The sequence below is a fragment of the Pelmatolapia mariae genome, linkage group LG4, assembly GCF_036321145.2.
Source record: "Pelmatolapia mariae isolate MD_Pm_ZW linkage group LG4, Pm_UMD_F_2, whole genome shotgun sequence".
NCBI lineage: Eukaryota > Metazoa > Chordata > Actinopteri > Cichliformes > Cichlidae > Pelmatolapia > Pelmatolapia mariae.
In genome coordinates, this window is record NC_086230.1 from 9,977,093 (window position 1) to 9,999,709 (window position 22,617).

The 22,617-nt window shown below is 42.6% G+C and overlaps 1 protein-coding gene across 2 annotated transcripts in view; it reads right to left on the reverse strand.

Annotated features, from left to right (window-relative positions):
• Positions 1–1,098: 1,098 nt before the first annotated feature.
• Positions 1,099–22,617, reverse strand: part of LOC134625956 (glutamate receptor ionotropic, NMDA 2B-like) — a 138,296-nt gene continuing 116,777 nt past the window's right edge. For both annotated transcript variants that reach the window (XM_063471376.1, XM_063471375.1), the window contains exons 16-17: positions 15,159–15,397; positions 1,099–8,916 (exon numbers count right to left, since the gene is read on the reverse strand). In XM_063471376.1, coding sequence (XP_063327446.1) covers positions 6,634–8,916; positions 15,159–15,397 — 2,522 coding nt within the window. In that variant the 3' untranslated portion in view covers positions 1,099–6,633. The remainder of the gene's footprint in view (positions 8,917–15,158; positions 15,398–22,617) is intronic.

Consider the following 22,617-nt stretch of genomic DNA (forward strand, 5'->3'; position numbering starts at 1 on the left):
ATCCAAGCTTGCATAGATACATATTGAGGTGAGGGGGGTCCAGAAGTGTGTGCATTTATGGTTCAGTGCCACAGACTGTATATAAAAGATGGACATAGCTTGGAAAGTGAAATCAACATTCAAGTGCTGTAACTCTTTACCATTTGGAAGCCTAATAAGGTAACTCTTGAAGCTCTTTTCTAAACTGAGCAGTTTCTATGACATTTCAGGCCAGCTTATAGACCAAAATGACTGGCTGTGACATCAGAAGTTAGCAAGGGTAATCTCTGTCTATGCAGCTACTCTTGAAAATGGGCTCATGGTTTATCAAACCACATTTTTATTGATATATACCAGGGGTGGGAAACTCCAGGCCTTGAGGGCCGATGTCCTGCAGGTTTCAGATATCACCCTGGGTCAACACACCTGAATCAAATGATTAGTTCATTACCAGACCTCTGGAGAACTTCAAGACATGTTGAGGAGGTAATTTAGCCATTTGAATCAGCTGTGTTGGATCAAGGATGCATCTAAAACCTGAAGCACAACGGCCCTCGAGTTGCGCATCCCTGATATATACTGAGGTGTTGTTAAGGGTACAAAGAAAAGACTGTGGGAAAAGAGCCCTGTGGTTCTCTGTTCTGACCTCAGTAAACACCTTCTTGGTGACTTTATGATTTCAGTCACTAGTTTCAGATCATATGGACTACAGCATTATGCTGATTTTATAAATTATGGTCCCCATTAGTGTCCATAAAGACAATAAAGCAGAGTTTGCTGCACCTAATGATTGCCAAGTCACTAGCATGTAGGCACACTCTATCCCTCCTTAGTCAAGCCCTCTCTTTATCACATGCCAAGATGGTACTGGGCAAAAGGCTCAGAATGAGACTTCCCAATGATGTCATAGTGGCCATGTCCATCATTTATCTACAGGTTATCACCAATTCTTTGAAATTCAGATAAACACCAAAAAGCTTAAGAAGACACCACATACGCGTGAAACTTATAGTTTTTTATTATTAATACTCAACACTTCATTTTGTTCATCATGTACAAAGAGAAAGAATAGTCTTATGTCAGCACTTATAATTGTAGATATCAGTATGATCCTTATTAGAAGTACCTTAATGATGTTTTTTTGCAACTTTGTCATGATGTGGTTAATTTTGTTATTGAGATTACTTTGTTTCCATAAAAAAAAGAAAATGAAGGTAAATATTTTCCCCAGTATTCAGTATATACACAACCTGTACAATTATTTGTTTTTGTGTGGTTTTTCTGTTTGTATGGTGTAAAAATTTTGGCATTGTTTCAAAGTAAAGGGCCACAAAAAGAGAAAAGAATGGCCAAGAATAATATTATGTATACAATTGATATTATTTCTATGTTACATTTTTTTTGTCACCCACAGTTAATTCAATCAGGCTATGTTTGTGATTTCATAAACCTGTTAACCTTGTGAAATACATTTGGTAGCAACCCCTTATGTCATCGGCAATTTTCACCCAGTTAGCGCGACCGATTCTCAATCTGTGAATGATGATGGTGGAAAATAGCAATATTAAAAACAAACCAAACTGTACACAGTTTCGTAGAAAGTTTTGTGTGCGTCAGTAAAAAGCGAGATCTGTAACACACATAAAGAGAGGCTTAAAATATTTTCTGTCATGAATAAGAATGAACAAATCACACGGACCTTCAGAATAAATCAGCTATATAACATCACAGTATAGTTCCTCCTGTCTGCACCGGGTGAAATCACACTTACTTATTACAAAATTAGCAGTTCAGAGTCAATTATGAAAACTGGAAATATGAGAAACTTCTCAAATACCCTTTATCCAAAACATACACATAGAAAAAAAGAAGGGGGGAAAAAAAAGCATTTTCAACAAGTCAGATTAACCATTACATCGCTCCCTGCAGATGACTGTCAGGCTGGTATTTGGTCCCGTGTGTCATTATTACTGACAAAAAAAACCACACACACACGTCATCTGAGGTGATATTTACATCCTCCACTCTCAGGATGTTCCAGCCTGCTAATTTGCCAAAAAAAAAAAAGACAAGAAAAGGAAAAAAAGGGGGGAAAAAGTGCCACAGTGTTTGCCCTACGTGAACCATCTGAACAAATGTGTGCAGAGAGAAGGGAAGCTGGGAACAATTTGGCCTTAAGGGAAATAAAGGCTTCCAAATGAGCCCTGCTTACTCCGCAGCACTGCCCGATCTGAAGCTGGAGGTGCTAAAGGTCTGATGATAGCATGCGCACCGCAGCGTCAGGTACACCTCCCAACCAGTGGTAGCAAACTAGTTAGCCTCCCAAATCCTGACAAAATGAAATGAAATAAAATAAAATGTGGCGTACAGTAAGAAGATTTTCTGTTTGGTCATGCTGTTTATTGCAAATGAGGAGAATAAGAAAAAAAAATCTGCAAACCTAACAGAGTCTATGTGCACACCGATACATTTTTCACTTTTCAATCAAGCCCTCTAGACATAAAAAGGGGAGGGGGGGACAAAACAGAAGAGAGATGAATTTCTCCTCTCGGGGCTGATGAGAAGATTATAGAGACTTATTGGCATCAGTACCATACAGAACAAGAGCGAGGAAATCGCTTCTGACTGTGTGAAAACAAGAAAGAAGAAAAAAAAACCCTGCATATGTACACAACAGATTACAAACGATACTTCCTTTCTCAAACAGACAAATACAAGGTGGCGCACAAAACAAATCAGGATCCGAAGCATTTGAGTTGTTTCCAGCTGTCAAGTAACACAGTTGAGTAACAAGCGAGTGAAAACGGTGCAGCGGCAGTTTATTCACCCATAGCAAAGAGAAAAGAACAAAGAAACCGCTGCACAGAGACATGACGGGAGAGATGTTTCACCTTTTAATAAGGGGTTGTACAAATGCATTTCAGCTTCACATAACTGAGATGAAACTGCACTCGTTCACGGTTTTCTCCACAAGATTGTGCCTAAACCCTCAGCAATATCACAATATCAACACTGGGGAAAGTCCAGTGTGCATTTGTGTGTGTGTGTGTGTGTGTGTGTGTGTGCATGTGTGTATCTTCCTTATTTACCACAGTGATGTCTATCCCAAACATAGAGATATAACAGGATAGGCCGGACTGACAATGGCTCTAAATTCTGTGTGCAATCACCGTTAGAGCCCACATCGAAAAAGAAACGGGCAACAAAAACAAAACAAAACAAACAAAAAAAAATCCACAAATGGTTTTTTTAGGGTTTTTTTTTAAAGTTTTTTTTTTTTTAACAAGGATCGCTGCTTAAAAATGAAGGATCACAATATACTGCCTCTATATGCAAATATCATCTCTGTATACATGTAATATTGTATTACATAAATGTGTAGATAATTGAACTGCGCTCGAAAAGCATGAAGAATAGCTTACCTTAAAAAGAGAGAATCTAACACAATCCAAGGGAAACTTAGCGAAGACTCCTAAAACTAAACTTTTCCCCCTTGTTTTTTTTTCTGTTTTTTCTTCTTTTTTTTTCAAATCACCAAACGTCTACACCTACAGTAAAATTATCCTCCGACACTTTGAGTGAAAATAAGAGAAAAAAAAGGGGAAAAAAAGCATAATTCTTAACATAATCAGTATACTGATTGGTAAACTATTATAATTAAGTAAACATGAGATCGAAAGAAAAAAAGAGCTTCAATTATATCACTTATGATTAGTAATATCTGTGTCTTAACTATATTTTGCATATTTTTGTTTGTGTGATTTTTTTTCAGTTTTTACGAGTTTTTATGTTTGTTTTCTTTATTTCTTAAATTGCTGTAAAACATATTGAAAGTTACATCCTGTCTGTCTGTTTACTGTACAAAGTGAAAAGATTTTTAAATATATTATTATTTACAAGGTAAAGATTTAACATACTAATGCTGACGCTGATTGATACCCACTGCAAAGTCTCCTTCTTCTTCTTATTTCCTTGTCGAATCCCCCCCACCCCCATTGGCCGTTCTCCTTCCTATACCAGCTTGCTTTTAATGGTTGACCTGAACTTTCAAAATATGTGCATATAAAAATTCCAGAGATCCCAATCTGTTTATTAGGAGGGTGTGTGTGGGGGGCAGATGAGTCGGATTTAAGGCTAGCTCGATAAGTCTCGCTTTGACAGTGTGATCTGTGGAGCGAGGGATGAGGAAGAGGAGGAGGACAAGTTTTTGAATTTATGAATAGTTGTCAGCAGAGTTAGTGTTTAAAAAAAGAACAGCTGTTATCGCTCGATCCCGATTTGCTTCCCTCCACGCGTGTGCGCGTGCATATCCTCCCCAGTCCGTTCCACTGGTGCCTTAAGATATAGTGGTCGACAATGATAAAGATCACACTCCTCGGACTGGCGCTCCCCGCGCAATCTCCAGCAGCCCTTGAACTTTCTGACACCAACTAATCGAAGATCAGACCTTTAAAGAACTACCAGGGCTCCCTCTGTTCTGTACAGTAACGCGATGAGTCATCATCAGACAGCTCAGGGTGGGGGCGAGGGCAATGGGATGATAAGGCATGTCTACTGAGTGCCTGAACCTACACTGAGTAAAAGGTCCTGTCCAAGAAATTAGGCCTCTTCAGCTAAAAAGACTATGTACATCAGTCAAAGTAAAAAGCAATCAGCCAGTCTCTCAAATAGACATCCTCCTCTCTGCTCAAACTTCCATCAGCATTGTTGTCGCGGGACGACAACACTCCTCCTACACATTTCTCTTTTCTTTTTGCAGCGTTTCGCCTACGTAAACGACAGCGCAAATATTAATCACACGTGACGTCCAAACAAAAGCTTACTGTGCGAGCCCCTCGGCCCGCTCAGCGAAAAGTAACGCCTTCGACAGGATACCGGTGAAGAGGCCGAGAAAAAGTTAAGTGCCTGATGACTGTCATTGTGTAACCTGAATAAAAACAAGTGTTCTAAAGGCTGCCAATGTTGTGAACTGAGACTCATCGGTCTATCCGTGACAATGGGACATCCTGAATACAGGTGGCTCATAAAACGCTGCCCACACTTGACATATGAAATACACTGTTTTACAAAGTTATAAAAGATCTTAAACGGTATCTTGTATCTAAACCACCAGCAGCAGCAGCAGCAGTGCCTCAAAGCCCGCTGTAAATCTTTGATTTTGTTTTACTGCAGTTTTGGCTCATAAATGTGACCCCAAGAACGCCGAGTGGCCTTTATGAAGCCTGCCGGTCCGTCCTGGTGGTGGCTGCTGCTGCGCGAGGGCCGCTTGTGAACTTGGAGGACACTTCCACCGGAGACCGTTAAGGCACGTCCTTCCTCCCAAGCATCCTCAGCTCCCGTTGGCACGTCATCGTTCAAAAAAACACAAGTTCAGATGGACAGAAACCGAACGTGTGTGCGCGCGTGTGTCTGTGCACTTGTGATGCCTTGAAATGTTAAGTGTCGTGTTTCTGCCGACTCCAAATACATCTTCAAGATCTTGTTTTTCTACAAGGAGCAAATAAATGCATGAACATGTAGTAAGAGCATTCTACAGAAAACCAAAACCAAATATTTCTTTTTTCAAATAAAAAAAAATCAGTTTTTCTGGCTTGTTGGTTGAGCTGAGAACAACTTTCCTGCTGCCACTAGGGGCAGACAGACTGCAACTACAGATGCTAAAAACAGCAGTGAAAGATTTTACGGCGAGAACACAAAACAAGTAAAAACTTAGTGATATTATAAGCAGTGTTATTATAATCAGCACTAAACATCTCTGTTATTCACAACTGTATCAGTATTACTGTTGTTCTTATACCCTGTTTTCTATAAGAATATCTTATTATCATTCATTGATTGTATTTCTCACAGCAAACGAGATCAGCTCTTTTGGCGTCGAGGATAAGGAGGAGGAGGAAAAGCATGGGGGGGTGTGGGGCGGAGAGAAAGAGGAGATATTGAGAACTGAAGTGCACTGCGAAGAGAGATGGACAGACGGGGCTGTCTCCGTCCTGACAGAGTGTGAGAAAGACGGGGAAGCAGCAGTCATCGTCCCGTGTCGCCGCTCCAGCAAACGTGACCCTATCTACTTTTTCCGCTGTGACACTGGGGCAGATGGGCAGTTCAATCCCGTCTCTGCTCTCGCTGTCCTTCCTCGTGAGCGCTCAGCAGGGAGCCTTTCAGACAGCCATGGAATCGCAGCAGGCTCGACACGTCCCATAGCAGACTATGAAGAGGTGTCGGCCTCATCGCAACGCCGACCGAGTACACTGACTTCTGCCACACTGGCGGATGGAAAATGGTAGACTTGAGTTAAGGGGAGGATGTTTATTGACCGTGTTTGGACACGAAAAGTAGAGTAGCTTTGGCCATTTCTGAGAGAAGGGGGCGATATCCCACACTTCCTCAGGGTGTCCTGATTTGTTACCCATTATTTCTTGCAAAAATCAAAACTTCTACGCATTATTTTATATTTCAGTCTCCACCTTTCAGTCTTTTCCTCCTTTAATCCCTTACCTCCCCTCCTCCCAATCCTAACATCTCAATATGGGCTAGGGTTAAAGTGTGTCTACAGCGTCTTTAAAGTCATCCCTGATCTCCTAGAACTAGATGCGCCTCTATTACTCTCCTCACTCCCCCCTCCTTCGCCTCCGCTCCTCCTCCCACATTTGTCTTTCACACGTCAGACTCAATGCTGGAGAGTTTCTCATACACATGGCCATTGCTTCCGTTGAAGGGACGCGGGGGTCCGACCCCCAGCATGGAACCGTGGTGGTTCATTCCACCGAGGCTAAGCTCTTTCGGGAACCGGGGCGTCGCGCTGGACATCACCCCGGCCGCCGTGGCAGATGTTGGCAGATACGAAGTTGCACTCATCTGGCTCCTGAAGTCACTTCGGCTGTTTTTGGCAACTTGTTGCTGCTGCTGTTGCTTTTTCATGTAATATTGTTTGGCGCCGTGCATCAGACACTGGTCATCGCCAAAGGTGGGTATAAAGGGGTTTTGGTTTACCCGGTCGGGGTAAAGTGATTTGGATAAAGAGAACCCTGCCCCGCCCCCTCCTTCCATCAAAGACCTGTCCCTGTCTCTCATGTCTCTTTCCCCTATTGAGCGGCGGTGGACACCTTCTCCGCCTCTGAAGAGGCCCGACCGGCTCTCACCTCCGTAAAACAATGGGTCCCTGTCTCTTTCCCTTTCCCTCTCGGAGCCCCCGTGGCGTTCAAACATGTGCGCAAAGGGGCTGCTGCCCTCCATGTAGCGTTCTTTTTCCTTCAAGCTAACACTTCTGGGTGGGGGCAGCATTCCACCCATGCCTGCACCGCTCATGCCCCCACCTCCTCCTAAGCCTCCCATCAAACTGCCCATCCCACCCAATTCGTCTTTCTGCAGGTCAACAAATGCGTCATACGAGTGCTGCCGCCGAAGTGGCTTACCAAAACCGCCGCTCTTCCGCCTCTGCTGTGCCTGAGATTGAGACTGAGGGCCTGCGCCCATGCCACCCCCTCCTCCCCCACCCGCCCCGCCCCCCATCTGTTCCAAGAGGTGGTTGTTGTCCTCGCTGATATCGTAGAGGTTTCCTGTCTTTTTACAGCCTTCGCAACGCATGCAGGTTGCGGAGCTGGGACGACTGCCTCCCCCTCCCGAGGACCCACAACTCATGCCGCCACCATAGCCACCTCCATGCAATGACATCTGCTTGCTCCCCAGTCCCCCACTAGCCCGACAGTTCCTGCACTCCCACTCTCCCCCTGCCAATCCAGAACCTCCCCCGCTCTTAGAATCAGACTTCTTGGGTTTGCTCTGAAGAAAGTCATCCACTGGTACCAGGGAGGTGCAGGTACTTACTCCTCCGTCTCTGTTCCCGGGACCCTCCGTCAAGTCCACGTGTTCCCACTGAGGGACACCATCTTTGGGCCGAAACTGGTCCAAATAAAAATCTCTAACGCTCTCCTTTTCTCTGAAAAGATAAGAGTTCCCATCATTGTTCCCTCCTCCACCTCCCCCGCTTCCTCCGCCACCCCTCTTGCGTTCAGAGGGCAGCAGCGGTGGGGAACCAGAGCGGTGCCCGTGATAGTGGTGGTGACTGATGTGGTAAGGTTTCCTCCTGTAGCCCAGCTCAATCTCGTCTAGCTCCCGTCTGGACTTGGCAGAGGCCGGCCTCTTCTTCAGGCTGTCACGGTACTGTTTGCGCTTTTTCGCGTTACCCTCCAGGTTTCCGTACGTTACCGTGTGCGTGGAAATGTCTGACACATCTGAGCGTATATTCCCATCATCATCTCCTCTCCCTGGACAATAGCTATGTCCAGGGATGTAAGTGGAACTCGAGGCACCTCCTTTGAAGGAGAATTTCCCATATAGGTCGGGCAGGCCTCCCTTGAAGCTCTGGCCCGTGGGAGGAGTCTGTCCGGACAGCAGGTCAAACTTGCTCATGTTCCTGTGGGTCAGTGCTGAACAGGGCTGAGTGGTAAAAATAGGGGTCACCCCTCCACCCAGGCTGTCACAGTCAAACATGCCGCCCTCCAAAGAACTAGCACTACCCAAACTATGGGGTCTGTTGGGAGGAGGTCCGCTGAGCCCTAATGTTGAACCATGGTGGTGTAGATAATGGTCCTGATACAAATTGCTGTCCTTAAGATGCAGGTTGCTAAACGTCCTCTCCACCTCACTGATGTAGTCGCTAAACATGTTGTCTTCTGGCATGTAGGGTGGCTTGCAGTCAGAGTGGCCCGCCAAGCTGCGCCGATGTTCGGAGATGTCGTAAACAGAAGATTCACGACGGATGAAGTCCAGAGCGCTGTGTGGTGAGCCGTTCACCCCTGACAGGGACGCCATGTTCTTGGCTGTGCGTAGGAGGCGCATGATGTTCGAATGGGTGTTGTTCATGGTGGCTGATGGCGAGTTCAATGCAGAGCTGCTTTTCTCCTCGATCTGCACCCCATGGATACAGCTGTAAATACCCTGTGTGGGAGAAAGACAGGTGAGAGGAGGCATTAAAGGGTGCACATTTCAAATATTTGTTATTCGACACTGCAAAATCCTTCTCCTCACATATAAGGTCTTAAATAATCAGGCCTTATCTTATCTTAAAGACCTAATAGTACCGCATCACCCCAATAGAGCACTTCGCTCTTGTACTGCAGGCTTACTTGTGGTTCCCAGAGTATTTAAAAGTTGAATGGGAGCTTTCAGCTTTAAGGCCTGTCTTCTGTGCAACCAGCTTCCAGTCTGGATTCAGGAGACAGACACTATCTCTACTTTTAAGATTAGACTTAAAACTTTTCTTTTTGATAAAGCATATATTTAGGGCTGGATCAGGTGACTCTAAATCTTCCCTTAGTTAGGCTGCAATAGACCTAGGCTGCGGGGGGCTTCCCATAATGCACTTCTTCACTCAATTCTTTTCACTCACACTGTTTATATGCCAGTCTGTAGTTAATCATTCGTTATTATTAATCTTTGGCTCTTTTTAACAGTGCGTTTTTTATTCTGTCTCCCTCCCCTTGCCCCCAACGTTGGAGGGTTCTTCCTGTCAAAAGGGAGTTTTTCTTTCCCATTGTCGCCAAGTGCTTGCTCGTCTGATTGTTGGTTTTTCTCTGCATTATTGTATGGTCTTTACCTTACAGCATAAAGCACCTTGAGGTGACTGTTGTTCTGATTGGGTGCTATGTAAATAAAATTGAACTGGACTGAACTGAATTGAATTGTAACACAAGCCAACAGAGGTGTTTTGGCCACAGTGTTCACCCATCCATCCCACATATCTGACAGAGGCGATAAAGTTTTACATCAGTCAATCCAGGTTGTCTACATAGACCAGGTAACCAAGGGCACTAGATTTATGATTTATTTTAAAGATGGGGGGTGAAGCTACCTGGAGAGGATAGAGAGATGAACTGTTGGCCTTATGACTGAAAACCACACAAACCCACCAGCAATCAGTCAATCTTATTTTTGTCGTATTTTATGTCATCTCTTCACAGTGGGTACAAAACTGGAAATGCACTGATATGATTCAAAATTTATGTTTCATGGTAGTTAATGGCACAGAAACACAACCAACAGCCAATGACATCAGATGTGTCGTCTCATAAAAAAGATGAAGGGGAAAAAAAAGAGTCGGTGTGTTTAATGAAAAACTTTGAGACGGCAAAGCAAGCAAACGTAAAAAAACGCTACAGCTTTCGGTATCGATTCTGTCAACACCTCGCTGTATACGGTAAGGGAAATAGATGTCCTTTATATACAGAAATGTGACATATTCACTGATGTGAAATAAAGTGGGGCAGTGCGAGTGAGCAAACAGTGTGAAGCTTCAGAGAGGATAGTGCACCTTGATGGGTGATGATTGATAAAGGCCAAGTGGCTGGAAGAACTCCTCGGACCCCGCCGATCAATACCTTTAATCAATGTGATTAGAATTCAGCTGAACAATATCCTTCGGCAGTTATTAGGGATGAAGAGAAAGGCCAAGCCAAGGAGACACTAGCTGAGCATCATAGTGACAGAAAGATAAACTGCTCCATTTGCATTCAGTGATCTACGATACAATATTCAGATAAAAATGGATGTACAGCAGAGCGCAAACCAGGCATGACAGATGGGGACTGTAAAGTATCGGATCAATTCCCAACAATGATTTTACTCATTTTTTTCCCTGCAGATGACGACGGGAACCACTGTTAGAGATCAAAGATCATCCCATTGCAGAGGTCAAGGTCCCGTCATGAGGCGAAGTCTGTCTTGGATGTCAGATCTTCTTCTTCTCCTCCTTCTTTTACCCAACAATATCATCACCTGACCCTGACTTTTCCTTTCCCAAGCCACTTGTTTCTAGTAATTAATTAGCTACACGGACAGTGGCTGCATTGCAGCAGAAAGGCTTCATCCCTCATTCTTCTTTTTAAATAATGTTATTACTTCTTTTAATTTCACAGTCGGTTAACAGCCAAGTACGCAAAGCTTGACAGTGGCTAAAACTAAGAGGTTAATATAAATACAAAATGACTCAACAGTACTCAGGAAAGAGCACACGCCCACCTTTGTGAAATTCCTCTTTTCTTTTCCCCAAACTCAGAACCATCTTTTAATGTTTATCCGGTCCTTCTCCATGTCATCTGTGTTTCCTTTTTTCCATCTGGCTGTTTGTATAATTAGTCATCCCTTCATCTCTTTTGTTTTTCTTATTTTATTGTTCTGATTACACCCCACCTGCTGCTGAATCTGTCACATCCTCCCTCCCGTGACATCTATGATATAATCAACTTTTGGGAAGATTTTTTTTCTGCGACATTCAGCTTAATTTGCCGGCAAGCTTCCCTCATTAGCACTTAACCTGATAGCGGAGGGTAAAATTAACATTGTAACGATTTACAGGGCGAGATCGAGATAAATATTTGCACTTTTTTTTTTAGATTTCTTTTATGCATGAATAAGCAGTAGCAACCAGTCAGAGAAAGAGAGAAGTAATGCATTGAATCTTGGACATATAACAACGAGACTGCATGCTTAATCTTCACCAGCAGATTTTGTCTACTCTGCAGGCCCACATAAAGTAACAGTTGGCAGGGCTGGTTCCACAGTAGCTGATTGTTTGGTCAGGATGTGTAAAAGAAATAACGGCGGCCAGAGAACTCCTCAAAATCCAAGGTATCACATCAAAATCTATAAGAGCTCCTGATTGCAAATAGAACAGCGTCTGAACAGGTAGCGGCGTATAATTTAATACAGCCTGAGCGTGCTGTAAGCATGTGTTCCTTAATGCAAACGAACTTAGCCGTGACGCGATCTGAGGCCTGTGAAAAGTGGAGCGATTAAACCTCTAATACATTTACAGTTCTTAAGTCATTAGAGGCTTTTAAATCAATATAATTAATTTGTTTCAGTGATGCAGGTGGGACCTGGAGGAGCAGGTAGCCGGGGGGAGAACTGCTCACAGATCTGCCGAGGGGGGGAGCGCTACCCGACCGTGAAGCCATGACCGGAGCCACGTGACTCACACCAGCCGTGGCAGATGTCTCATTTTTTACACCACCGAGCTTAAATGTTAATTGCTGCAATAACAATAAGGTTTATTGGATTATGCTGTGAAATTAAAAAAGCGGAATCAATCGGAGTGGCAGAGTAAGAGAGAAAAAGAGGGAAGAGAAAGCACACGGCTGGAGAGAAAACACTCAAGTAAATGAGAAGGAGACAATGCGACGTCTTGGCCAAAAGATAATAAACAGCAGCTTCCACTGTTCCACAATTCCCGTGATCTGTGCTACACATGCAAATCGACGCTCCCAATGAATATTTCCCCTGAATATTTTAACATGCTGAATCATCTGGCTGTATTTGCGGACACACAGCGTTCATTTATTTTGTCACATCGCAGCAAAGACGCCGGTAATTTCTGTAAATAAGAGCAATCGCTGAATATTACACAAAGCCTAATTGGTCTCTGATCCGGTTCCCATACAAATTGTAATGATGCAATAATGAAAAACAACAACCAGCCTATCTATGGAAAGGAGAAATCGGCTGACATTTTAGCAACAAGTATGCCGTGCTCGTTCTACAAAAAAACAGACACGGACAGGCATAAACGACGCTACGGCACAGGCGCAAACTTAACACCACACAAAATAATCAAAGTTGAGCACTGGAGCGGAATATGAGAGCAAGGAGGGGTACTTTATTCTCCTTTTTTTTTTAAATACAAAGAAAGCCTTGTTTTCTTGGCACAAGCCGACCCAGCACCACAACAGCATATCAAATGGAGGCAGAAAGCAGCAGTGTGTGGCTTCTCTGCTGTAAATTAGCCACGTGGTTTAGCCTGCAGTGTTTCACCTTCACAGGCGCACAGTGAATTACACCGGAGCCATGTCAAAACAATTGGAATGCAAATCAAATACCTTGGGGGTGACTTTGGTCTCCTGGGACCCAGTAATCAACCCTCTCCGGTTCCGTGGCTGATTTTTTGTTGAGTGAAGTATTGATTTCAGCTCAGCATTTTGTAAATATTTACCTCATGGGCATCAGAAAGGCCAGGGCATCAAAAGTAAAGGAGAAAGCTCTCTCTATATGTGTGTGTACTTTGGCAGCGGTCATTTGATTTTGTTAAGTGGAATGCATCTTTGAATTTTTAGAATCTCTTAGGCCTTAAAGAGTAAAGCACCTTCATTTGTGAGCCATTAGAGACAGTAATGAAGTAATGAGTAATGATGGTGACTTCACAGACGAGGACGATTCAGTTACGCAGAGGTTAATTTGAATTACAGCCAGCTGGATGTCTTGTACCACCTACTTTAGAGCAGCCTTTCCACTACCAAATAACTGTACTGTTTTGGGTGCTGTCATTCATATCTGTGAGCTGACAATAATAATTATTACAATGAAGAAAATTGTGGAAACTGTTATCACTAGTTCTAAGCCTTCAAGAGGTACTAGTCATTTAATCTAATTGTTTACATTTTAATTGATGCACAATACCAGTAAATTGTTGTGTCCAATATATTATGCAGCCATCTGCCACCAGATGGAGCTGCACCCCCGACATCGTTGTAGAAAACTTAAAACTCTGTTAATTGAGGCCTTATATTGTAAGTTAAGCATATTGTTGTATTATTGCCTTGTTGCCAATACAAGCTAAGGGCTCAGTTACATGGGCCTAGAGACTGGTTGGCAACCATCTAGCAACCACAGGTTGCTAGGGAAAAAATTTATATTTCCCAACTTTTAGGCAATTGCTTGCTGGCTGTTGTTGGGTGAAATAAGTGGCAAAAAGGGCGCTGCACCAAACTGTGAGGAATTTTGGAGTTATTTTTGACCAGAATATGTCCTTCTGTGTTCTTATATAACGAACGAATATCCATTTGTGCAGTTTGTCTAAAATTAGAAATATTCTGTCTCATATTGATGCTCAGAAGCTAGTTCATATATTTATTACTTCTAGGGTGAATGTTGCGATTTCTTATTATCGGGAAATCCTAAAAACTCCCTGAAAAGCTGTCAGTTGATCCAAAATGCTGCACCTTGAGTACTGAGAGGATCTAGAAAGAAAAAACATGTTTCTCCCACATTGGCTTCTCTTCACTGGCTTCCTTTTAAATCTAGAATTGAGTTCAAAGCAATTGTAAATGGGTTTTTGATGCAACACTGTATACTGTGACTAATTCTACCTAGCGACGGAAAGCAACATCCCACAACTGCTGGCCAGTCTGTTAGGGAATACAAATTTTTCCCAGTGACCAGTGGTTACCAGGGTTTTAGGTCAGCGGTCCCCAAGCCCCGGGCCACGGACCAGTACTGGTCCGTGAGCCGTTTGGTACCGGGCCGCGAGAGTTCAGGCTTGGGAGTGAAATTTTATTTTTTTCAGGGTTTTTAGCGTTAACTCAGTTTCCCTGGGTCTTTTCCCATGCTGTAGTTGTGTGTCTTATTTTGAAAGAAATATTTGCGCATTACCATAGCGACCAGAGAGCATTAAGGGGCAGAGAGAAGGATATTACTCTCAATGTTGCTGGCGCATTTCAGGAGGACGCTGCTAATAAAGTTACACAATTACACAGTGAATTCACGTTTATTATTATATTTAAAACATATCACAGTTTTTGTCTTGGTTATATCATTTTATTTTGTTGTATTTATCCTCCAACACCTTAAAGGCCGTTCTGTGAAAATATTGTCTGACATTAAACCGGCCCGTGGTGCAAAAGAGGTCGGGGACCGCTGCTTTAGGTGACTTAGCTTTAGCAATAGATTTTACAGCAACTACCATCTACCACTTGCAACCAGTCAAGGTTGCTAACAGGTCTCTAGGCCTGTGTAACTAGCACTAACTCAGAATATTTGATTTATTTTTAATATTTTTGGGGGCCCTTTTATGCCTTTCTTTTTGATATAAACAGTGAAGACTGATAAGAAAGTGAAAGACATGCGGCAAAGGGCCACAGCCCTTTGCTATGCGGCATATGGTCGCCTGCTCATTCCAGTGAGCTAAACCAGCACCCCAACTCACAATGCTTACTACACAAGTAAATATGTAGCAATGATACGAAGGGTACAACATGAAATACACTTACTGAAGTATCTGAATTGAAAGATTGTGTGTTTGATGGTACTCCAACATGCAGCTATTATCTTATTTGGATAGCTAGGGTCAAAGTATTAACAAAGAGCCTTTTTCTTGCTATAACAGCCCACTTTCCCCCACCCTTTCTCACCCTGCTGATTGTGAAGACGAAGCCGGGCCGGCCGGAGCAGACGCCCATGAAGCAGAAGCGCAGCTGCCAGTAGAACCAGTGTTCACAGATGAAGGTAATGAGTGAAAGAGCCATGGCAGCACCCAGCATGTAGAAAACGCCAGCCATGTTGTCCACATCCAGCTGGCTGGACATCACCTCATTCTTCTCGTGGTGGCAGATCCCTGTCAGCCAGAGGGACTCCAGCTCCTCCATCTCACCTGGATAGAGGTTTTGGCATGAGGTTTGGGGAAAGAAGACGAAGGGAGGGAGAAAGTGACAGGACGAAGGAAGAAACAGATGGTGAGAAGAGATGGACGAGGAGCAGGCCAACAAGAAGGGGATTGGATGGAGGTGAGACAGGAAGGGCGTACGTGGACGGACAAGAGAAGAAGAAGAAGGGCATAGTGAGGATATGTGGGGGAAGTGTTTTTATGTTTGAGATGTGGAATTGAAGTAAAGAAAGGAGTGTGAAAAAGAGGGAATGGAAGTATTATATAAAGTAGAGAAGAGGGACATGATGTAATAACAAGATGGGTATTGGAGGACATGAGGGATGGAGAAAATGATGCAACAGAAGAAGAGAAGACGGAAGATGGCGGGCAGAAGAGAAAAGGGGGGTCAGGGTGGTTAGAAGTGAAATACAGATCTTAAATCTTGCAGCAGCTTCACAGTAGACAGAGGAAGAGTAACACACACATGCCACCAGTCACATGTTAATCACATTAGTCTTATTTGCATTGTTTTCTCCAAATAATTGCATCTATAGGTGTCTGGTATGCATCTGACGCCAGTCCCCGAGCTTGTGCTTGCTTTTGTGGGTCACCTTCTGTTTCATCACGAGCTGTTCTCTATCAAAGCCGACTGTGGCAGGACAGGCGTCGGTTAATTAATCATACATTCAGCCGCTGTCGCTCCACGTCAGCGCAACTCCACCAACACACAGCCCAGCCTGGCCTCTGAGCATCAACAAGCGTCTCCGCAGCATGTAAACTTAAAAAAAAGAGGCACTGCACACAAAGGCATAAATACAGATACATCACCCAGCTGCCTCTACTTAGATCTACTGATAAACAGTAACTGGAACCCTTGTGCAGCTATTCTGACAGTGGCATCTTTAGTTAGGGCAGTCTCCTGGGAGTCAGTATGCCACTTTGTCATTTGTTTTAATTTAGCGCTGATTTTAGTGGAAAAACCTGCTCATCTTTTTGTTGTTCAGTGGACATCAGAGAATACAGAGTGAGAGGAGACAATAACTGTAGTTGACTGGCTTTAAATCCAGGACACGGTTACAGTGTTTTACACTCTCATATAGAAACTGTCCTCCTTTCACACTGATAACACTGAGACTAAGACACTATTTAATAGATCTTTTACTGAGTCCGTTTTATCTTTTCCTTGGTGTCATGGTATGGTAACCTATCTCTGAAGGACAGAAACAAACTGATGCAAATTGTGAACCGGTCAGGGAAGCTGCGAGGTACATCACAGCTCAACTTAGAGTCTCTGTATACCAGACAGCTGCAGAGAAGGACCAGCTCCATCTTAAATAATGACTCCCACCCCTTATGTGGGGATTTTCAGCTTCTTCCCTTTGGACAGAGGTTTGTAGTCCTTAAATGCAGGAGAAAGCATTAGAGAAACAACTTTGTCTTAGTTGCTACTCTTTATTAAGCGATAGCAAATTGTCCACTTATCTGTTTCATTTATTTATTCATTTTAAATTTGAATCTATTTATTTGCTTATATGCTTTTTTGTACTATTTTTACTGGAACACTCTCACTTTTTTCCCTTTTATTTTTCTTATTGTGTCTATGTGACAATTGTCCAGTATTGGCGTTTGATGTCTGGTAGAAGGGTTGCCTGCACTTTGAACTGCAAAACAAATTTACCTATGGATAAAGGAACCTGAGCCTAAGTGTTTGTTCAGGACTTGTAAGGAGTGTTAATAAAGGTTAATGTAACTGACGGCTTTTTGACTTCAACCCCTTTCCTCCAGTCGTCCAAACCCCTCCCTACAAACCCCTCTAAACATTCAACTCAAGATTCACTAACATCTCTAGGAGCCTTTAGCAGTGCTGAGCGATACTGCAAATTTTGGTATCGATCCAATATCAAGTGAATTAAAGGGCAGTATTGCCGATACCAATACCGATACTTTTAACCTATAAAAGTGTGTCATGATTTATGAGCTGAATCGTCGTTGATTTGCCAAATTCTGAAGAGATTTTAACGAACATCAAATGACAATGTTGTGATTTTGTTCTTATATATTGGTACTGTTTTTTTAAGAGAGCTGGAATGTAAATGTGCCTGTCTTTAAAGGACTTTGTGTCAGCTTCAGTTGTTTAAACGTGCTATAGGCTATAAAGAATTGATGTAACAGTGAACAGAAAAAGGTTCAGACATTTTTTTTAATTTAAAAAAATGATAATAAAAATCTATTCAACACAATTCATACTGAACTATGAGGATAGAAACAAAGTATCGATCCAATTGCATTAGTATCGATCTAATACCGATACCAGTGTTGGTACTGATACTATCAAAATTTGGATCGATCAGCCCACCTCTAGCCTTTACATGAATCTCATGACTCGTGTCACCTGCTCCTGACTCAGATGAAAATGATAGCTATCTCTGCTTAATGATCAAGTCCATGACATGAGACTGCAAAATCAAGTGAGTGGAATTTCAGTTATCTAGGTCTATTCAAGTGGATTTTCACTGTTTGGTTCAGTTATTTAATGACTCAGTCACACTAAAATAAAAATTGGACAACAAACGCCTTACAACTAGGAAAAAAAATTGGTGGTTGCCTGGTGACAGAAATGCTTTAGCATTTGGCAATTGAAGATGTTGCAGTAGCAAACTATTTCCTACTGGTTGATGATGTTGCACACTCAACCTCTGGGGAACCAGAGGTCTCTTTCCTATGGGGGACTCCTCAACTCAGCTGGTTGCTATATGATTGTATTTTGGTTATAGGATTATAAAAAAAAAAAAAAAAAAGCAAGGTTGCCGCTACATAATCGAATGAAATCATCATCCTCCAGCAACTATGTCAAAATTTGAGGTTACGAGGTTCTTGCTAGACTTAGGTAGTTAATCTGAATTTTTATTTCAGAATTTCTATCTATGTATATGGCAATGATTCTTGATTTTTACTGATTTATTACAGTTTATTGCCATATTGTCATAAACAGATTGCATGCAACTAAGAGAGCAACTAGGTCTTATTTATGTCTCGAAGCAGCAAAGTTACTTAGAAGTTGGCAACTGACTGCGAGTGGTTGCAAACCAGGTCCCCATCTTCGAAAGCAAAAAGCAAATTTTAAAAAAGGAATGAGATCACAGTTATTTGCACATGTTCTAATAACTTCGGTCATGCCGCGGTCTCCCAACAACTGTTTTCCCTAGTGTGACCGTAGCATAACCAATCTGCTGTAACTCTGAGGGAATGCTAGACTTCTACACTTTAAAGCAGCATTACAACATTTTTTGAAACATGCTTTTTTTGTGGGAGCAGAGAGTTACACGTCAAAGTCAGTCGTTTCTTTGATTTTTGTATGATATAAGCTAAGCTACTAGCTTAGCTAGTAGCTTAGCATAATCTGTTTGTTTAATCTGCAGAAAACATTAAGTTGCTATTTTATGCCACGTTATGAGCCAATACTGTAAATGATTAAAATGCACACTAAATACCTGAGTTGGCTCTCTCGTCTCATCTAAGCCAGAAACTACATCTTTAACTTCTATGGAGCTTTGCTATGTGATAAACAAAATACAGACATCTTTCCTATTCTTAATTTTAGTCACTGTCTAAAATCTAATAACCTTGTTACAAAATGTCATATAAAATCTTAAAGAAGTATATTTTATGACTGAATAAGAAGTAACTATTACATCACCGATGCCCAGTATCTCTGTAATGATGCAACAGGTCTTTCACTGATTTCAAGGGCAAAAAGTTCATCAGAAGCAAACGAATCATTCCGTTTAAAAGTGAAACGGGAAATTTTGCAGTTTAACTTTCAGGACAGCTGTGATATATTTTTTGCTCAGGCCTGCGTCAAACTACCCCGACTCTTTTCCAGCCTGCGTATCAGGCCACTGCGCTCGCCGCGTGAGTCTGATCACTTTCTAGGCCACCAGGAGGGGAGTGGATGGCGAGGCGTGGCAAAGTGACATTGAAATCCTGAGAGGGGCCAGACAGGGCCGCTCGGTTTCTGTATTAATGCTTTTGCAGTGGCACACGGGGATGTTACAGCGAGCCGACCCACATTCACATTTGCAAGCAGACACATAAATTACTCTCAACTAAGTTCGACGGGTTATTAAGTTAATTCTACAACTAACCTAACTGATCATCAATAAGCAACAAGCGCACAAAAGACTCTTCCTGAATCGCATGTAGGTTGATAAAAATAAACCTGTGTCATAAATAATCAGAATCTCTACACTGCTTTTACTTTATAGCCCATAGCACACACACACAAACACACACACACACACACACACACACACACACACACACACACACACAGGCAGGCACTCATTTTTGGAGGGCTGACCCATATTTACATGTGCACGCAAACACACACACACACACACAAACCCGCACACTAATGCACACACGGTTTAGAAATACACCAGGAGCTATGTTGGCACCTCTAACTGGGACACACTATAGCAGGCCCCTGAGGGCCCTTGGCTCAGGATTCTCACAACACTCTGGACCGTGCCCAAGAAAACTAGCTACACCACACGCACTTGAACCTACACACACACAGACACACACAAAACTTCCATTACACTTCCCATACTGAATTGAGCTGTATATCAAAACCAGGCTGTTAAAGTGGTTAAACTTCACAACTAGCCATTGTTGGTGACGTTTTAATTGGTGTGTGACGAAGAGCTCAGAAATGGACATTTGGAACGCATTTTATTTCCTGCTCATTCACAGACTCATTAATGCTGCAGCTACAGCTGGGACGAAGTGTGTCTCTAAAGAACAAACCCCGGAGTTCTTTGCACAGTCTCCCATAAACGGCAGACATGATCATAAACCACCGGCTCCCCACAGTGGGAGCTAAATCTCAACTTGTATTCCTAATGTTTTACTTTTTCACTCTGCATTTGAGATACAATATGTGGGAGTGGACTTACAGTACATTTGACTCGCAGAGCCAAGCAGACGCACAAGAAAAAGTATGATTTTTATCCTCGCTCTCTCCAAAATCCTTTCCTGAACAGATGGGAGTGGGTGAGATCAACAATTTTACAGTCTGAGAGAGATTTTTTTTCTTGCATGAGTGAAGGGAAGGGATTTCAAACATTCATGAAAATACTGTATTTCACGCTAATACAGTCCAGACTGTAAGTATATAGACAGTTACACATTTCTTAGTCTTCAGGCTCTGTGCCTCACTAGTGATACAGAAAGAACTGTGTGGGAGATATAGCTCTTCTATCACACAGTGCCAGAATTGTAGCAGTTTTAAAAGGAAATTGGCTTTTCTTTTTTTGGGGTGTGTGTGGAAGAGTTCACATGAGGCTCGTAGCTAATTCAGTTACCATTTAGTTTGAGTGGGAGCAGCCTGGCAATATGCAGAGCAAAGAGTCGGCCGAGCAAGTGAAGAAGATAAGAAATTATTAGAGCCGTATCAAAGCTAGTTGGTTTGCCAAAATCAACAGTTGGGTTCATACTCAAAAGCAAAAGCAAAAAACGCCTGGTAGACGGAGAGGAGCACATGGCAAGAAAAATCTCAGTATAACAGCACAGCAAGTCAAGAATGCTGTCGAGGATTGAAAGTCTATTAGTTTAACCTCAGTGGATTCACTGCCGCCAAACTCATGAGAGAAAAATCAAGAGAGGAGAAAAGGCAGTTTGTAAAAATTTGTGAAATGACCCTTAAAACTAGCCAGTGACAAACGTGCTGTGTTAAAAAGGTATAGCCAATGACCCTGACCCTCCTCTTCTGTCAAATGTTGGTGGAGATTCTGTTTAAGCGTGCATGGCTGCCAAGGAAACAGTCAATCAAACAGCAGTTTGCACGATCGGATTCAGCAAAATTCACCAGAAGAAACTTTGTGGGTTTTTTGACGAGACAACCTTAAACATACTTCTAAGTCAGGGGTCGGACACCTTTCTGATGATGAGTACCATCTAAAATTTCTGGTAGACTAAATTTTTTAACTAATTATAAGTTGAATCTGGTAGTTGAGGTTGTTAGCTAAGATACCGTTATTAAGAAGTGGCACAACTAATGTGTCTATGCAAGCTAATTTGCGATGTGCACCGGTGGCCCGGCCATTTATTTTTAATGTACCTTCTCAGATTAATTCACTGCGTGTCGTGCCATCAGTTAACCCTTCGTGTGCCAGCTGTGGCACGAGTGCCCAGGGTTGCCGACCCCTGTCCTAAGTAATCTAAAGGCTTTTCAGGCAGAGGAGCATCCTAAACTTCCTGCTTCAGTCACATGATCTCACTTAAAGTGAGCTCTATTTCACATGCCAACAAAAAAGCAGGGGAGGAAAGCTGCTGAATTTACCTGCTTTTGTCTGAGAACTCTAATTGGTGGTCAGTAAGTATAAACAGAGAATCATTGCTCGTCCACTTTCTTTCTTTTTTTAAATCAAAAATGAGAACCCGAAGAATAAGAAAGTCTACACTGGACAATATTCATAAGAACGAGCCTACAGCAAAACCTAAAGCTGTTCATATTGATGGAGCTTTAGTTTTCTTCCCTCCATTATAGCTCTTACTTAAATCGTATTTTCATACGTTTAGTTCTTTTTCCTGCTGGCAATGATGTATGAAAACTGTAGACATGAAGTCATTAGCTAAGATTAGAAAAGTAAAATGGTGCAAAAACACATGAGGCACTCAGTCATTCAAATAAACTCACAGGTCAGCCACGTTTGTCAGATCCGAACTCTCAGCTGCTTGTCTGGGACTTTATCTGCTCGTTCATATGTGACAGGGGTGGGGAACTCCAGGCCTCGAGAGCCGGTGTCCTGCAGGTTTTAGATCTCACCCTGGGTCAACACACCTGAATCAAATGATTAGTTCATAACCAGGCCTCTGGAGAACTTCAAGACATGTTGAGGAGGTAATTTAGCCATTTAAATCAGTTATTTTGGATCAAGGACACATCTAAAACCTGCAGGACACTGGCCCTTGAGGCCTGGAGTTCCCTACCCCTTATATGTGAGATGCCCTCAGTACTGCACAGCTGTACACACAAATGGTTTTCGTGTCTAACAAGGGATCGTCAGGTTTTTCAGGTGCATTGAATTTCAAATTTGCCTGAAAGTAACCTGGGTTAGCTCATCTGATAATTGTTTTTCAGTTTGTCCTGCTGTCATAACACAGTTTAAACAGTTTGGTGAACACAATGTTATCTCAAAATAATAAGTCAACGGAATAAGTTG